Consider the following 18,074-nt stretch of genomic DNA (forward strand, 5'->3'; position numbering starts at 1 on the left):
CATTAATTATACTCTCGCAACTAAAGTTGCTAAAGAGAGTATTATAGTTTTGTTCACATAACGGTTGTTTGTAACACCCAAAACTAAACGAGTTAGATATAGGGTTATATATACCAAAGTGATCATGGTGAAGAGTGGAGTTCAAATCCGAATGTCTGTCTGTCCGTCCGTCCGTCTGTGCAAGCTGTAATTTTTTTGGGGAAGTGGGCGTGGCCCCGCCCTTAAATAGGTTTTTGTATATATCTCGCAAATCAATAGAGCTATATAAACCAAACTTTCTGCAGTCGTTGTTTTTAGCCATTTCCTTATACAATCCAAAAATGAAAGAAATCGGATAATAACCACGCCCCCCTCCCATACAAAGGTTAGCTTGAAAATTACTAAAAGTTGGTTAACTCAATATCCAAAAACGTCAGAAACACTAAATCACACTAATTCACATAGGAAATGGCAGATGGCAGCTACACTCAGATTTTTTTACAAAATGGAAAATGGGCGTGGCGTCGCCCACTTATGGGTAAAAAAACCATATCTCAGGAACTACTCGACCGATTTCAATGAAACTTGGTTTGTAATAGTTTCCTTACATCCCAATGATATGTTGTGCAAATAGGCCAAATCGCTTCACAACCACGCATACTTCCTATATACCAGAACTTTGAAGACGATCTGAATCGTTTATTTTACAATATATAAAGTAAGTACTAGTGAAGATATCGGTGCAGAACTTTGCACAAATACTATGTTAATAGTGTGGCAGCCCCATTCTAAAAATCGCCGAAATCGGACCATGGGTTTTTAAGGCCCCAAATATCGAACATGAGGACCTCGGTGCTTCTAACTTAATATTATGGTTTCCAACTTTCAATGGACTTTATACACTATATATGACGAATATGTGGGTATTTGTGTATTATTAATATAAATAAGGTTAAATAAATAAATTGCGAGAGTATAAAATGTTCGGTTACACCCGAACTTAGCCCTTCCTTACTTGTTTTTAATTGAATTTAAATCGACTTGAAAATCAAATGCAACTCTGCGACTAAGACGAAGGATGTACGTTCGTTGTCTGCGATTGGCTGAATTTTTTGATAAAAAAAGCTTCGGTAGATGTCACTTAGATTAATTAATTTAAATTATTAAAAATATTAATCAGCTGATGAAACTTACCAACTTCTTATGAAAAGCAAAAACAAAAATGTATGACGGCTGATCGGTTATCGAGTAGCCGGCAGTATAAGAGGCAAAAGAGGGTTTCTCAATAAAAATTTTAATTGATCAATTAATTTGGCTGTCTAAAAATGCTATAATATGTATAAAGATACAAATATTAGGAAATTTTGTATTAAAAAATTTATATAATTTTTCCAGAATGTTCCTCAACGTTTTTCAAATATTTTAATTATATGTAGATAATAATAATTTATTTAATTGCGGGAAGAATACAAAAGTATTTGATCCTTAGTCAAGTTATGGTGTTAAAAAAAACTAAAACAATATTTGAGCTCAATTTGCAGCGTTTTGGTGAGCGTTCATTTATCTGCTTTAATCTGTTTCCGTTTTTTGGAAATCTTCTACCAAACAATACACATTAGTTTCAGGTATCGTTTAAATCTGATGGAACACATATAACTACCTCAATTTTGACAGTCAGAAGTACTGTAATTTATTCAAAATTTTCTCATTTGTCTCCCTCATTTTAAAATTGAATTTTTATTATTATTCATTTAAAAATTGTGTTCTCATGTTAGTCTATATAAGCCCACTGTACAACATCAGTGCTGCGCCGCGCTGCCGATAGCAATCAAAAGTCGATTGCCGCAACAATGGCGTCGAAAACTTTACCGCAAACTGAAATTATTCGTGCAATTCGTACCCGTCAGCCATTTGTGGTTGTAGTATTAGATATCCCTATGAAAACCACACACAAACACACACATACACAATCATCTGCACATGTTTACAAATAGAAGCCAGTTAGATGCTCGCATATTTACACAATTCTGTTTGCCTCTGTGTGCGTATGTGGATTTGAAAGGGTATTTATTGCGCGCGTCTAACGAAAGCGTTCGGCTGTGATTGCGCATTCTTGTTCAATCGCCTCAAATAGAAAATCGCATGCAAATTAGCAATAGCAAAGTTTTTTCAAGTTTCAATAGTTCCAACTTTCAACTTTATTGTCAACATGAAATGCACTCCTAACTCTCCCGCCAGTCAACCACCATAACACAGTAAACATGTATGTGGCTCATAAAAAAGGAAATGTTGTTTTGCATACAAGTTTGTAGGTCAAAAGGCAAATGGCAAAACAATGTGGAAAGTGTTATCCGGCGCATTAGAATATGCAAAGTAGCGAATGACTTGACTGCTCGACTGCTCAATGAGCATTAATGGTCAGCAATGATGGCATCACATTCTGTATATGTGGAATTTATATTAGTAGGCTATTAAGTCATATTTAGCGCGCTACTAAAGTGGCGCTGTGAATGACATAAATACAGCGAGGATTTTATGTCCTTTGTTTATAATTGGAAAATTGTTGGTGTGTTGATGTTTGAAAGTGAAATCGGCGGTGAAATCATTTCATTGAATTACGTGACCTCATTTGAAAGTGTTAATTTTTATAGAAAAATAACAGAAAAAGTGGAGATTTTTTTTTAAATTTAAGTCATAAAATTCAGAAAAATTTATTATTGTAAGATTTTTCAAACACTTGCAGTTCTAGTGTATAAATTTAAAATAAATTATATAAAAAATAGGCAAAATAAAAAAAGGCAAAATATAATAATATTTTCAAACTGTGAGTTAAACAAAGATAAAAAGTGAAAAACTATATAGTTAATTACATTAAACAAATCCTTTATTGAAATTATATAAATCAAAACTCTAATTCAACTGATTTCGAAAAATAATGGGGGACGCAGAGGCGGTAAGTTATGAAGCATATCAATTTTTCATAGAAAATATATACAAGAACATATGTTTGTAATTGCATTTAGCTGAAGACGTGGCCAGATCAAGATCGTCAAGGTTCTCATTTACTTAGTTCAAAATAATCTTATGGTCAAGCAAATATTACTTAGATTAATAGATCTACACTTCTATGAGTCCTTCAAAAAAGGACAACATCAGTAAGATATGATGATATAATGATTTTCGATCACCTTTGGTAATTTTGAACTAAAAAGTAGTGAAATCAGGTTTGATCTTTCAGGTGTTGATCCTAAGAAAATTATCTCAATAAAATTAAGGGTGATTTAGTACAAATAACGAGTACAAATAATGAGGGCCTTGATAGGTAAAGTGGATGTAGCACGACGCGCTTAGGCCTTTAGGAGGCTCCACCGGGACTTTAATCCCCTCACACCAGCATGCCCTCTCGGAACCATCCTGTGGTATTGATAAAGTTGTTCAATTCAACAAGTTTTATTAATGCAACCTCGGAGACATCGTCAAGAAAATCATGCCCGATCGTTGTTTTTCTTTTCCTGTGCAAATCATGCCCGATCGTTGTTTTTCTTTTCCTGTGCAAGACCTTGCATCCACATAGAAAATGTTCTACAGTCTCCTCCTGTTCTACTTCTAGTCAGCTTCTGCAATAGTCATTGTATGGTGTCACCAGTCTACTGGCATGCCTACCAATCAGACAATGACTCCTACTAGAGTTCTTAAGTCGTTTCTTTTAAATTTTAATAAGCGACATGTGCGGCCCTTATTCCATTCAGGCCACGTTTGTCTACTTGTTAAACAAGTCAGAGTTCGTTTCCACCGAGACTCGGCTATGTCTATGACATATTTGTCGATTAAATATTTAAAAGTGGCCAGAGGCATGTATATTCCCTCTTTATCGGAATTTATTTGTAAGGTAGCTAATCTGGCTAGTTCATCCGATTCATAGTTTCACGAAATGTCACTTTGTCCTGAAACCCATTGCAGGTTTTGAGATAAGGGCCTACTACTATTACTCTTCCCCAGCAGTAATATGTTGTGTATAGTAGTATTAGTTAGGGTGATATGAAAATAGATAAATCATGATATAATTATTGAACTAAAGGAGCACAAGACCTATGGTATAACATACATTTTGCTGTCGACACAATGATCACCGATTTTCATTTTTTTTAAAGAGGTCTCCTATTCATTGTCGCTAAATTTATTTCTAGAAAAGATTTGAAGTCTTAGAACTGGGAGTGAGTTCAGAAGAATTTTGTAGGGGCAATATAAAGAAATTACGATGGATCAAGAAGCAATTCGAGTTCCAATGTGCTCAATCGAGTTATGAGCTTTCGCGGCACCCAATTTTATTTAATTGTAAGATTTTTGATATCTTTAGAGTTGTTCATGGTCATCCAGAATCATTTCATTTTTTCGTCTGAAACAACCTCTTTGAATGGTCATCATGCGTATAGTTGCTAGGAAAATGCTTGTGTACTAGATACTGTTCGTTTGTACCCGAAGTGAGATATTTCTTACAAGCTTTTATTTACAATAAGAAGACACATCGTATTAGGTCTATAGTGCATACAATTTTTTGTTGTTGTTGTTTCCTAATAAACGAGGGTGTCACAATGATATACAAAAGCAACGTTGTATCAAAGTTTTTTACTATCTCGCCATATAATGACATATTCTACAGCACTTTTAACCCTTTCTGTCGCCTGATTTGCATACAGATTTGTGTCACCGACATGCAAATTTGGTGCACAAGAATTTGTTATTCAAATGAGGCAGTAAAATTGTACCAAAAATAAAAATAGTACTTTCGATATTTATTGTAATAATGACCTTGTTGGTGTATACTTTGATTTATAGTGACATAGGGTTAAGAAATACAATAGTCAATGTTGTTACAAAACATTTTGCAGGACTTGCTTTGTAGCAATGCAAATATATTCTAATTTTTTTATTGAGCAATACATTTAAAATACAACAAATAACAAGAATTTAGTATGTACCCCTGTGTATATGTATTTTTGTTGTTAGGTTCGAATATAAAAGTCAACATTTGTTGAATCAATAAGCGATTTGTAGCCATTCGTTCAGCTCTGATTACAAGCGAAATACATTATTCAGGTCAAATCTCCTACTCTTTACCAAAATGTCGCTGGGACAATCACGAAATACGATACCATTAAAATATAAACAAATTCGGTTAAATCGTATGGTAAATGCCAGTAGACAGCCGAGCAAATTTACATATTTATAACAAGCACAACAAGCTTCACATACCCAAACATAACTATGAGGAGTCGGGGAATTTTGTAGACTGACATAAACAGCGGGAGCTGTTAGCTTAGACTCGTTAAATTGTCGTGCATTCGATTCTTAGTACCCGCCAGTTCCTTGTACATACAAACATATGTTTTCTCACTTACATCTTTTAACTCCTAAAATCGACAATTAAAATAAACACAAAATCAAACATGTATAGATGCGACCACCCATTAGTGGACCACGGCCACCATTCCCCGGCGCCGGCATGCCACCACGTCCGATGGGCGCACCACCACGCGGTCCTATGAATATGCCTGGAGCTCCGGGCGGACCTCCGCCAAGACCAATGCCAGCACCGTTGCGTAATACAGATAGCAGAGGAAATTTGCTGATGGGTCCTGGACCCGGCGCACAACGGCCACCACCACCACCATTACAAAATATACAAATGCGGCCACCTAGCGGTAATGGTGGGCCAATGAGTCCACCGGGACAGGGACAACCACGACCGCCGGGCGCATATCCATGGTCTGGTGGAGTACCAGGACAACAGATGCCTGCCGGTCGTCCACCAAATCCTTACCCTGGTAATCTAAACACACGCCCGCCATTTGCACGTCCGCCTGGCGCTCCACAAGTGGGCGCACAACAACCACCGCCACGTCCACCTTTCCACCCACAGCCGCCGCAGCAATCGCAACAACAGCAACCACATCAGCAGCAACAACCACAGCAATCACCGATACAACAGCAGCCACCACCACGTCCACCCTCAGCCGGTTCGAATAACAATGAAGATGACGATGATGTGGTCATGGGTCAGGCGATAACACCACGTAAAACACCGAATCTGCACGAAGATCCAATGGGTCCAGCGCTGTCGGAAGACCGAGTGGATACGCTGAAAGACACCTTTGGCATGGGCGAGACACTTGCACCCATAGCCGAGGTGAATGCGAACGGTGTGAAAACCTTGTCGAGCATACACGAAATGCTCAGCAGCGGCGCGGAGAATGAGAAACAACAGAGGGAGAGTGTACACAGTAAGAATATGAAATATAGCGGTAGTTAAAAATACTTATTAATATGTAATAAATTATATATTTATGTATATGTGTATGATTTAAAACACACACATTTCGTAAGACGTTTTGCAAGTATTGAAGCAATTTGCTATTTGTATTTATTTTCTTCTCTCTCTTTTTCAATTAAATACTAATTCATTTATTTTGTTGCAGAGGGCGACAATGACAGCGGTGTTGATGAGTCAACTCAAGAGAAGGTGAGTGCATTTGTGAGCAGATATACGTTTCCGTTATTTTATGTTTTGTTATAAATATGTGTTTATGTATCCGGGATGTTTCGAAACATCAAATACATTTTTGGCAGTTTTCAGACAAATTGACCAAACCACAATTAAATGATAATTATATAGTTCAAGTCCAACCCAGTAAACATTTTTGTGTTGAATAAGTTTTATATAAGTTGAACATTTGGAATGTACTATTGGAAAGGTTTATATGTTTGGTACTATTCTTCTTCGCGTATAAGGTTGATGGCACTTTGTCGATGCTTTTGAAAGTTACTCTATGAAAAGTACAATTTTCAATATAGTCTTTCTCCAATGATTTTTCTGAATTTTTTAATCTCTTCCCTTAAAAGTATTTATCTCAATAAAATCCGAAACCCAGTATGTATTTTTATAAAAACTTATTATTTAAATTAACAATTTTTTAAATAAAATTATCGTTTTTTATTATTGAGAAGAGCTCCTATGCCTGGTATTACAACAGTAAAAAAGTCCGTATTTTTCAAATTCAAATATCCACAATTTTTTTTCGATACGGTATCAAAAAGGAGTAAGATCCATTTTTATAGAGTACTTCCATAGTATCCTACTGACTTCTACAATAATATTTATAATTAAATTTATACGATCTCGAAAAATAAAGAATTAGGTCCATAATGATCAATCCTTTTAGAATCCCAGACTAAGGCTGGACTTTTTCATACTTTTAGAAAACAAACGAATTATAGATTGCATTATCCTCTAACATTGATGACACTTTTTATTGTTCTTTTGTCAAATCTTTTAAAAAGATCATTCATACTTTTAGAAAACAAACGAAATATAGATTGCATTATCCTCTAACATTGATGACACTTTTTATTGTTCTTTTGTCAAATCTTTTTAAAAGCTTAGAACTCAAGGTTGGGATCAAGTGGTTCAGGCATCCCATATATTTGAAAGAAGCCTTTTACTATGCCAGTTAATCCTTTATAAAATCAGTTCTCTAATATAGACCAAGTTATTCGAAAAATTAGAGACCTTTATACTTATACCGCTTTAGCGTATTATAGTTCCATCCTATCGCTCTTTCAACTGCTTACTGGGTAATCGCACTAAGGAAACGCAAACGATTTTCAATTAATTTCTTTGCCTTTTTAAACACAACCTTAAAAGGCAAGCGGAATAATAATGAAAATGAAACAAATATATGCATACATACAAACAACTGAGACAACGAAATGAAAGAAAAGCGATCTGAGAACCGCAGCTAGACACACTTTGTATGTCAAACTAACGGCCCACGCACACACGCATCCGTTTCAAAGCCAGACGAACTCTACAAATAAAGTTGTGCGCGACATATGTACAGATGTAGGTGCTTCTGATGAACCTCACCGGTACTTGAGTGATGTTGCTCAACACTGAAATGGCGCCACGCTTCAATAGCGAACCCGCCCACATGCGACACATACCAAAAACTGGCGGAGCTATCACATACGGTGGCTTAACTATAACGGTACATATGAGTAGCTGTGTCTGGTTGACCTGCCCTCATTGAGGTAGCATGCGCCTGAGAATCGGTAGCTGAAAATTTTCAACCATTCAATTCGAAAACTCAGTGCCGAACGAGCGATCTCAGCGCTATAACTTAATTGTTATTTCAGCAAACAACATTTTTAACTGCTGTGCAGTAATAAAATCTTAAATAAAAATATTTGTATTTTATTGTGCGTCGTAAACACTAGATTATTGAAGGCTTATCGACGAAGCACAGTTATAGGCCAACGCCAGAACAGGTGTGTAAATTTCAACAGCTGCTCGCAGTGATACGAGCTGTCGTACAGATAACGAGGGACAGAGAAAGAGAGGCGAGCGCCTGCGGGCGGTAACGGTTTTTACCTTGCCACTGACACGACAAGGATGTGTTTGTTTTGTGTGCGAGCAACTTGTGTTTGGAGTCAAGAAACTTTTCGTCGAACTAAATAAAAGTTAAACTAACGGCAAAGATTTACTTGGCAAAAACAAAAATAAAGAACGAAGAAACAACAAAAAAAAACTTTTTTTTGCATAAAACAAAACAAGTTGAACTCAAGCCATGAAGTATAATTCAGAACAAATGTTTATTGATGAGTAGAGAACGTAACGGCAGCCATCGTTAATGGGCGCAGGGCGGGGTGCAGTTGTAGAAATAACGGTGCGCGCAAAACTATCATCCTTGAAGCTCTCCAAGGGTGTGGGCATATTATTTATGTTTTTCGCATTTTTTCTTGTCTTTTTCCTGTTGTTGTTGCTGTTGTTCTGTTGTGAATATTCATATATTTGTTATTTGTTTTTTGTGTTTTGCATGATATTTTATTCAACTGTCTTTGGCACACAGCAAAAAAAAAACACCAAAAGTGGTACACTTTGCGTCGAGTTGAATCGATAAAACAATGTGGAATTCCTGCAAAATCACATTCGTCCTTTGAAGTCATAATGCTCGAATTAGTCGAAATGTCGAAGTGTACACAGGCGGTGTAACGAAATAAGTCGAATAAATTTGCTTAACGAACAAGAAAAACTGCATTTAATAAAAAAAAATATATTTTAACGAATTTTCCGGGAATTGGAAATGCGCGAAAAGATGCATTTGGTGATTACAACTGTGGCAAATTTTGTATTGTAAAACAGTGAATGCGCGTCGAACTGGAAATATTACACAGACCTTTAATATGCATACATACATACAAATCGAGATGCAGTTTTATTCCTTCCAAGAGTTTTCAAGAATTTAAAATTTCATCAATTCATTTTTATTTTGACCCCTAGGAACGCAACGGTCCAGGTTCGCCCAGCTCCCCGGCTAAGACACCAACGTCTACCACATCAAAGGGCGAGAAGACAGGCGCCTCTCGTCCGCCTAGCGCAACACCATCGAACAAATCGTCCAAATCACGTTCAACATCACGAAATCGTTTGCTATTGAAGACTCCCGAACCGGAGCCAACAAAAAAAGGTGAGCGAAAACTTTAAAAATATATATTGGCGTTTTCAATTTGCAATATTTAATAATTAAGCTTCGGTTGTGCGGTTTCGTGAAAATGTGAGGTTATTTCGTTCGAGGTTTTTATATATGGAATCTTCGATAACCTTAAAATATTATGTTGGCAAATACATAACTCCCTTCCTCTTTTTTTGCTCTTTATTCAATGCATTATAAAAAATGTTACAGTGATCGGATTTAGTTCAAATATGCGCCATTTCGTTCGATAAACTGTTTTCATCTAGACGGCAACTTCATAATGCCCCCCTCGTACAAGCCCTCCTCCATATTTGCGAAGAACTCGGACAGCCACTTTTCACAAGCCTCTTTTGAGTTCAATTTTACACCACCAAGGACGTTCGCTATGGACAGGATCAGGTGGTAATCACTTGGCGCTATGTCCGAGCTATATGGTTGATGCGAAAAAACCACCCATCCGAGCTCCAGTAGCTTCTGACGAGTCCACAACGAAGTGTGTGGTCTGGAGTTATCCTGGTGGAACACTACACCCTTCCTGCTGGCCAAATCTGGACGCTTCTGGTCGGTCCATATGGGAAAGCTCATAGTGGTGTCGATCACGACCGTTTTCGCTTGATATTGTCGTATGTGATCCAGTCGCCAGTCACCATCCGCTTAAAAAATGGGTCGAGGTCGTTCTGTTTCAGCAGCATATCGCAGGCGTTCATTCGGTCCAGAAGGTTTTTTTTGCTTCAAATCATGCTGCACCCAAACATCAAGCTTTTTTGTGTATCCAGCTCTGCAGATCGTTTAAAATGGTTTGGTAACTAACTCCCATCTCCTGGGCAATGTCACGAGATGCCACATGCCGGTCTAACTCGATGTTTTCCATGATTTGATCGATATTCGTCGTCACAGGTTTTCCGACGGCTGGCTTATCCATGTGTGTCGTTTTCATTCGCTCTGAATCGTCGAAACCATTCCTTCGAAGTGATAGAGTATCACCCTCCAAAACACCATTAACTCACGGAACGTTTATCTAGCAATTTGCCTTTAACGAAGAAAAACTTTAAAATAGCGCGAATTTCGCCGTTAGTGAACTCCATGCTTACACGTCTATAACGGTTGAACGCAATATCCAAAATAATCATGCATAGCGTCGATTTGTAGGTTATGTCAAGACCTTTCAAAGATGTATAATATTGCTAGATACGAGCTCTGTAGCGCTTTATACGTAGCCACGAAATTCAAAAGACAAAAAGGCCAACCTAATAGTACGAATCTTTAAATAAATGTAAAAGCTATATTTGTAAACAAAATCTATGGTCACCAAGTTAGTTTAAGACTTCGTCGGAGCAAAATCAAAAAAAATCGTAGAGAATTTCTTCTAAAAGAAGTATCAGTTGTTTCTAATTGGTTTACAATTGCAAAACCTCTTAATTGAAATCATTACTGTCAAATGTTCTGACAGTACTCATTGAGTGTATAAAATTATTAGAAATAAATCTGATACAAATTAGTTAATGATTAAACTGTCCTTTGACTGGTATAAGTCGGTTTAACGGTTGTTCACAAGAAGAATTAATAGTCATAGATAGTCAAGTTTTCCATCTTAATTTAGAACATAGTAAAGGATAAATCGATCAGCGAAGTTTGTTATGGTTCTCTTATGCATTAGATATTTCGAAAGTACTCCCATAATTTCGTTTTTTTTTGTAACTCTTATAACAACTGCTTATAATAAAATGGTTTCTTCCACAGTACCAATGAATAAAATACAGGTCGGTCATGCTCCTTCACCCAATCTCAAAGCCGTGCGTTCCAAAATTGGTTCGTTGGATAATGCCGGTTACAAACCAGGTGGCGGTAATGTGAAAATCGAGAGTAAGAAGATCGAAATAAAGGCCGCGCCCAGAATTGAGGCGAAAAATGACAAGTATACGCCACGTGGGGGAGAAAAGAAGGTAAGATGCATTGGTCTATAATAACAACACCTTTACATGTAAAACATTGAGAGCAAATATGCGATCTCGATGACAAAAAGTGAAGTGATTTTAAAAAATATTTATTTCTTATTTGAGTATGAAAAACACCAGAATTTATTTAAAACTGTAGTTTAGTGAATTGAAGCTTTTGTGTATGAAATTCTTGTAGTATTGAAAACACTTCAAAAACTCACCGATTTAAACTATTGGCTTACAATTAGTTTGAGAATTCTCACATTTTAAGAACTGTAGTCTACTATTTTCTTTTATCATTCATCATTCTTACAATGTACATACATACATACACATAATGTTGTGGTGAAGCAATTTCACAGTTGATTGGCTTTCCGATTACGTCTTTATGATTTGAGACACCATTGAACATATGTTGTACTTTAACGGTTCATTAGTTTTAAGCAATACGCAGCGCTCCATATAAAAAAAGTAAAAAATAAAAAAATATCGAAAGTGTCTACAAATAATTGCAAGGTTCGAAAGACTGACATGAAAAATTATGCGAGGAAATATTTTTTTGAAATCATCTACTTGACCTTTCCATTCTCTTATAGTCTTACTTATAAGTTATCAAACACAAAAAAAAATCACTTTATTCTTTAATTGCAATATGTATTATGGGCAACACACAGATAATTTCGACAAAGCTACAATGGAATGCCAAGTCGAAAATTGGCTCCTTGGAGAATGCCAATCACAAGCCGGGTGGTGGCGATAAGAAGATCGAAACGATTAAGACGGACTTCAAAGACAAAGCCAAACCGAAAGTCGGTTCGAAGGATAATGTTAAGCACGCTCCGGGTGGTGGTGATATTAAGGTAAGGTGTTCGTAACAAATCAACCATATTTGAAAAACTTTAAGTATCAGATACAGTCAGGCGATTACATACATACCTAAGTACAATAGTATTTGTTGAATGGTTCGGCAGCATGTGCGAGTTACTTTTTCTTACTTACGTATAAAGTATTTTTTTAAAATGGAATGCTATGCTATGTACATACATAATATGCGCGATTTCTGTATTTGCATGCCCTTATTGAATTGGCTCTGCGTCGAATTTCGTATGCGTTTTGTTTAATATCTTATTACTCAGATTTGGCTGCGTTACTGGCTTAATTAATTTCTTAGAGTTGCTGGAATGCAATTGAACATTAATGAATTTCGACTGTAAATAAATAAGATGTATTATATACATAGGCTTAAGTAGATTAGATATTGCTTATAGATAATATAAGTATACATACTTAAACATATTCGTATGAAAGTTTCATATTAATTCATATAAGTCTTCAAAAACGATGGATGCAAATTTTAAGTAGTTAGAACTTCATCTAAAGTAAAAATTTGTTAGATCCCACTTTAAAACAGAGAAGTTTGCGTTCAAACTGTTCGGTATACAGAAAGCGGATCTATCTATAACAAATCATTGATCAATTCTTTCTATAGAAAATTTCAAAATAGTATTTGATGAATAAATATTTTTTTCTTTTTGATAAAAAGTTGAACCATATTGATCATATGATAGTTCTATTTTGGAAGATATTAAATATCTCAGAAAGAATGGCATTATTCGTGACATTCTGATACTTTTGAAATCAGACATATTTCGACCAAAAAAATGTCACGCCCGAGTTTATGCTCACGGAACTCACCATGATATAAAATTAAGCTCAACCACGAGTGATTTCGATAGTCCAAAATTTTTTGGTAATACTCAAAATCAAGTAAAAATTCCTTAAAAATATCTATCTATTCGGATCTCATTCCAATGCTTTTCGAATTTTAGATAAAATCTATTTCTAACTAACTTATTTTCAAAGATTCATACAACATCCATAGCTATCATAGAAATACCGATTATTTTTTCAAATACCATAAATGGTATATTCTCTGGAGGGTTTGATGCCTATGCCTAGATATATGTAACTCTCGTTATACTTTTTAGCATTTATCTTAATTTTCATAGTCAATTGTTTTTTATACTATGTGTAATGTATATATATTAAAGAACTTATACATGTAGGTGTCCTTGGGTCGCAGTCCTACAAAATAATGCAAAATGAGCGTAAATATACTAGTGTTGCTTTATGGAGTTCTGAATATTTTATTATGTTGTTCCATTATTACCACATATAAGTTTATTGTAAATTATAGTATTCGGTTTTATTATTAAAAAAGTTACTATATTGTATACTATGACTCCAAGGGAGAGCAAAAGGTCATAACAAGATTACTCCATTTATTTAAATCTAGATTATAAAAACAAGACGATCCCACTCAAATCCCAATGATAACTTTATTCTAACCCCGATGAAGCTAGAAATAATAATGTTAAAATTTTCACTCAATGAGACCAAGTTTAGATGTAACTGCACTTTAGGCATTACAGACAACTCCTTAGTCTGATAAAATATCTATAAAATATGAAATAAATCGCGGTCAATTCGTTTCCATGCTTAACGACTTATAAGTTCATGACCAGTGTCGATGATATTGTCTCAAGTATACATTCTTCTTCTCTTCTTAACTGGCGTAGAAACCGCTTACGCGGTTATAGCCGAGTCCACAACAGTGCGCCACGCATCTCTCCTTTTGGCGGTTTGGCGCCAATTGGTAATACCAAGTGAAGACAGGTCCTTCTCCACCTGGTCCTTCCACCGGAGTGGAGGTCTCCCTCTTCCTCGGCTTCCACCAGCGGGTACTGCATCGAAAACTTTCAGAGCTGGGGCACTTTCATCCATTCGAACAACATGACCCAGCCAGCGTAGCCGCTGTCTTTTTATTCGCTGGACTATGTCTATGTCGTCGAACAACACATACAGCTCATCATTCCATCTTCTGCGGTATTCGCCGTTGCCAATGTTTAAGGGACCGTAAATCTTCCGCAAAACCTTTCTCTCGAAAACTCCTAGTGCCGTCTCATCGGATGTTGACACCGTCCACGCTTCTGCACCATAAAGTAGGACGGGAATGATGAGGGACTTGTAGAGTTTAGTTTTTGTTCGTCGAGAGAGGACTTTACTTTTCAATTGCCTACTCAGTCCATAGTAGCACCTGTTGGCAAGAGTGATTCTGCGTTGGATTTCAAGGCTGACATTATTATCGGTGTTAATGTTGGTTCCTAGGTATACGAAATTATCTACAACTTCAAAGTTATGACTGTCAACAGTGACGTGGGAGCCAAGACGCGAATGCGCTGACTGTTTGTTTGATGACAGGAGATATTTCGTCTTGTCCTCGTTCACCACCAGACCCATTCGCTTCGCTTCCTTATCCAGGCGGGAAAAAGCAGAACTAACGGCGCGGGTGTTGTTTCCGATGATATCAATATCATCGGCGTACGCCAGGAGCTGTACACTCTTGTAGAAGATTGTACCTTCTCTATTTAGCTCTGCAGCTCTTATAATTTTCTCCAGCATCAAGTTAAAGAAGTCGCACGATAGCGAGTCACCTTGTCTGAAACCTCGTTTGGTATCGAACGGCTCGGAGAGGTCCTTCCCGATCCTGACGGAGCTTTTGGTGTTGCTCAACGTCAACTTACACAGCCGTATTAGTTTTGCGGGGATACCAAATTCAGACATCGCGGCATAAAGGCAGCTCCTTTTCGTGCTGTCGAAAGCAGCTTTAAAGTCGACAAATAGATGGTGTGTGTCGATCCTTTTTTCACGGGTCTTCTCCAAGATTTGGCGCATGGTGAATATCTGGTCAGTTGTTGATTTTCCAGGTCTAAAGCCACACTGATAAGGTCCAATCAGTTTGTTGACGGTGGGCTTTAGTCTTTCACACAGTACGCTCGATAGAACCTTATAAGCGATGTTAAGGAGGCTTATCCCACGATAGTTGGCGCAGATTGTGGGGTCTCCCTTTTTGTGGATTGGGCAGAGTACACTGAGATTCCAATCGTCGGGCATGCTTTCTTCCGACCATATTTCGCAAAGAAGCTGATGCATGCACCTTATCAGCTCTTCGCCGCCGTATTTGAATAGCTCGGCCGGCAATCCATCGGCCCCCGCCGCCTTGTTGTTCTTCAAGCGGGTAATTGCTATTCTAATTTCTTCACGGTCGGGCAATGGAACATCTATTCCATCGTCGTCGATTGGGGAATCGGGTTCGCCATCTCCTGGTGTTGTACTTTCACTGCCATTCAGCAGGCTGGAGAAGTGTTCCCTCCACAAACACAGTATACTCTGGTCATCAACCACTAGATCACCGCTGGGGGTCCTACAGGTGCTCCGGTCTTGAAACCTTCAGTTAGTCGCCGGATCTTTTCGTAAAATTTTCGAGCATTACCCCTGTCGGCCAGCTTGTCAAGCTCGTCATACTCACGCATTTCTGCCTCTTTCTTTCTTTTTCTGCAAATGCGTCTCGCTTCCCTCTTCAGCTCTCGGTATCTTTCCCATCCCGCTCGTGTTGCGGTCGATCGCAACATTGCGAGGTAGGCAGTCTGTTTTCTCTCCACTGCGAGACGACAGTCCTCATCATACCAGCTGTTTTTTTGGCTTTTCCGAAAGCCAATGGTTTCGGTTGCAGCTGTACGTAAGGAGTTTGATATGCCGTCCCACAGCTCCCTTATACCGAGATGCTGATGAGTGCTCTCAGAGAGCAGGAGTGCAAGTCGAGTAGAAAATCGTTCGGCTGTCGGTTGTGATTGCAGCTTCTCGATGTCGAACCTTCCTTGTGTTTGTTGACGTGTGCGCTTTTCTACACAGAGGCGGGTGCGTATCTTAGCTGCTACAAGATAGTGGTCCGAGTCGATGTTGGGACCACGAAGCGTACGCACATCAAAAACACTGGAGACATGTCGTCCATCTATCACAACATGATCGATCTGGTTGCGAGTGATTCGATCCGGGGACAGCCAAGTAGCTTGATGGATTTTCTTATGCTGGAATCTAGTGCTACAGATGACCATATTTCGGGCCCCGGCGAAGTCGATCAGCCTCAGACCGTTTGGTGATGTTTCGTCATGGAGGCTGAATTTTCCGACTGTTGTGCCAAAGACACCTTCTTTACCCACCCTAGCGTTGAAATCGCCAAGCACGATTTTGACATCGTGGCGGGGGCAGCGCTCATAGGTACGTTCTAGGCGCTCATAGAAGGTATCTTTGGTCACATCGTCCTTCTCTTCCGTCGGGGCGTGGGCGCAAATCAGCGATATGTTGAAGAACCTCGCTTTGATGCGGATTGTGGCTAGACGTTCATCCACCGGAGTGAATGCCAGGACTCGACGACGGAGTCTCTCTCCCACCACGAATCCCACACCGAATTTGCGCTCCTTTATATGGCCGCTGTAGTAGATGTCACAAGGACCCACCTTCTTCCGTCCTTGTCCCGTCCATCGCATTTCTTGGATTGCGGTGATGTCAGCCTTTACTCTTACGAGGACATCAACCAGCTGGGCAGAGGCACCTTCCCAATTAAGGGTCCGGACATTCCAGGTGCATGCCCTTAAATCATAGTCCTTTATACGTTTGCCGTGGTCGTCATCAAAAGGGGGGTTTCTCATCCGAGGCCTGTGTTTCTTATTCACTGGTTATTCGTTTTTATGTGGTGGGTCCCAAGCCCTACGCACAACCGCATAAGCGGGATTCGCCTTCTCACTTTAGCTCGCTTCCAGACGGATGTCTGTTGGCTACCCAGAGGATACTTGGTCTAAGACCGGAAGTTGTGAGCTGCTTGAGCCACATGTAAAAGAATCGTTCCTGGCCACTCCCAAGTGAATGGCAGTCAGAAACTTTCCTCACTTACGTGAACTTCTACATATGACTCCATCCTCATATATACATTATACTTATTAAATATATGAAAACACATTTGGGAGATCAATTTGATTTTGGAAGAAATTATACTTTTAATGGTAGTTTAAGGTCTTCTTCTAATATATTTAAACTTCGTAATAATTAAAAAGTCCAATGGAGCTACAATGGTTAAACCAATTAATTAAATTAATTAATTAAAAAATTAATCTGTTTCATTTTGTTTGAAGTTCGCAAATTTGAAAAACTTCTAAAAGAATTTCGTCAAGGAAACATTTTTTCCTAAGCTTAAAACAGCCTGCTTCACCAACAAAGAGGAGGCAAATGGAGCCTAATGCGCAAGTGAAGAGAGTTTCGTTTTCTATCGATGGCACTTTTAGGTATTGTAAAAATTTTATATGAAGGTCAAAGAACTGTCTACTGCATATTATCTGATTACTGACTATAATTAAGTACGAATAATTTATTGGTAATTAAGAAGTATTGCACTGTTAATATTATTAACGAATTACTTACAAATGAAATTCAAAGTATTATGTATTACAAATCTATTTTAAAGCTTAAATAAGCATATGATAATATAATAGGCGACTTAAAAGCTAATTGGCCAAATACATATAAGTATATCATTGTATATATATATACATAAATATGAATTTAATTTTTAATAATGAGCTGTAGCAATTTTTGGCATATGTTTTATTTATTACTTACTTAGTATTTGATTTATGGTACTTCATTTTGTTTCTTCTCTTTTTCTGCATTTTATGTTCCGAAACTAAACAAACTTTGATTGATTGATACTGGCAAACTAAAAACAAATTAAAAA

The 18,074-nt window shown here is 37.8% G+C and overlaps 1 protein-coding gene across 13 annotated transcripts in view; it reads left to right on the plus strand.

The window, feature by feature from the left end:
- The window catches only part of LOC105209191 (microtubule-associated protein tau), a 57,076-nt gene that overhangs the window by 25,926 nt on the left and 13,076 nt on the right, over nt 1-18,074 (plus strand). For 9 of the 13 annotated variants that reach the window (XR_008470356.1, XR_003752084.2, XM_054227154.1 and 6 more), the window contains exons 1-6: nt 2,900-2,932; nt 5,435-6,260; nt 6,456-6,499; nt 9,317-9,503; nt 11,250-11,452; nt 12,121-12,306. Coding sequence is in view for 11 of the 13 variants with exons in the window: in XM_054227154.1 (XP_054083129.1) it covers nt 2,915-2,932; nt 5,435-6,260; nt 6,456-6,499; nt 9,317-9,503; nt 11,250-11,452; nt 12,121-12,306 (1,464 nt within the window). In the remaining 2 variants the exon portion in view is untranslated. Of the gene's footprint in view, nt 1-2,899; nt 2,933-5,434; nt 6,261-6,455; nt 6,500-9,316; nt 9,504-11,249; nt 11,453-12,120; nt 12,307-18,074 lie in introns of those variants that run through there. The other 4 variants (XM_054227197.1, XM_054227200.1, XM_054227199.1 and 1 more) reach the window with 1 other exon arrangement.

Source organism: Zeugodacus cucurbitae, chromosome 2 (genome assembly GCF_028554725.1).
Source record: "Zeugodacus cucurbitae isolate PBARC_wt_2022May chromosome 2, idZeuCucr1.2, whole genome shotgun sequence".
Classification (NCBI taxonomy): Eukaryota; Metazoa; Arthropoda; class Insecta; order Diptera; family Tephritidae; genus Zeugodacus; species Zeugodacus cucurbitae.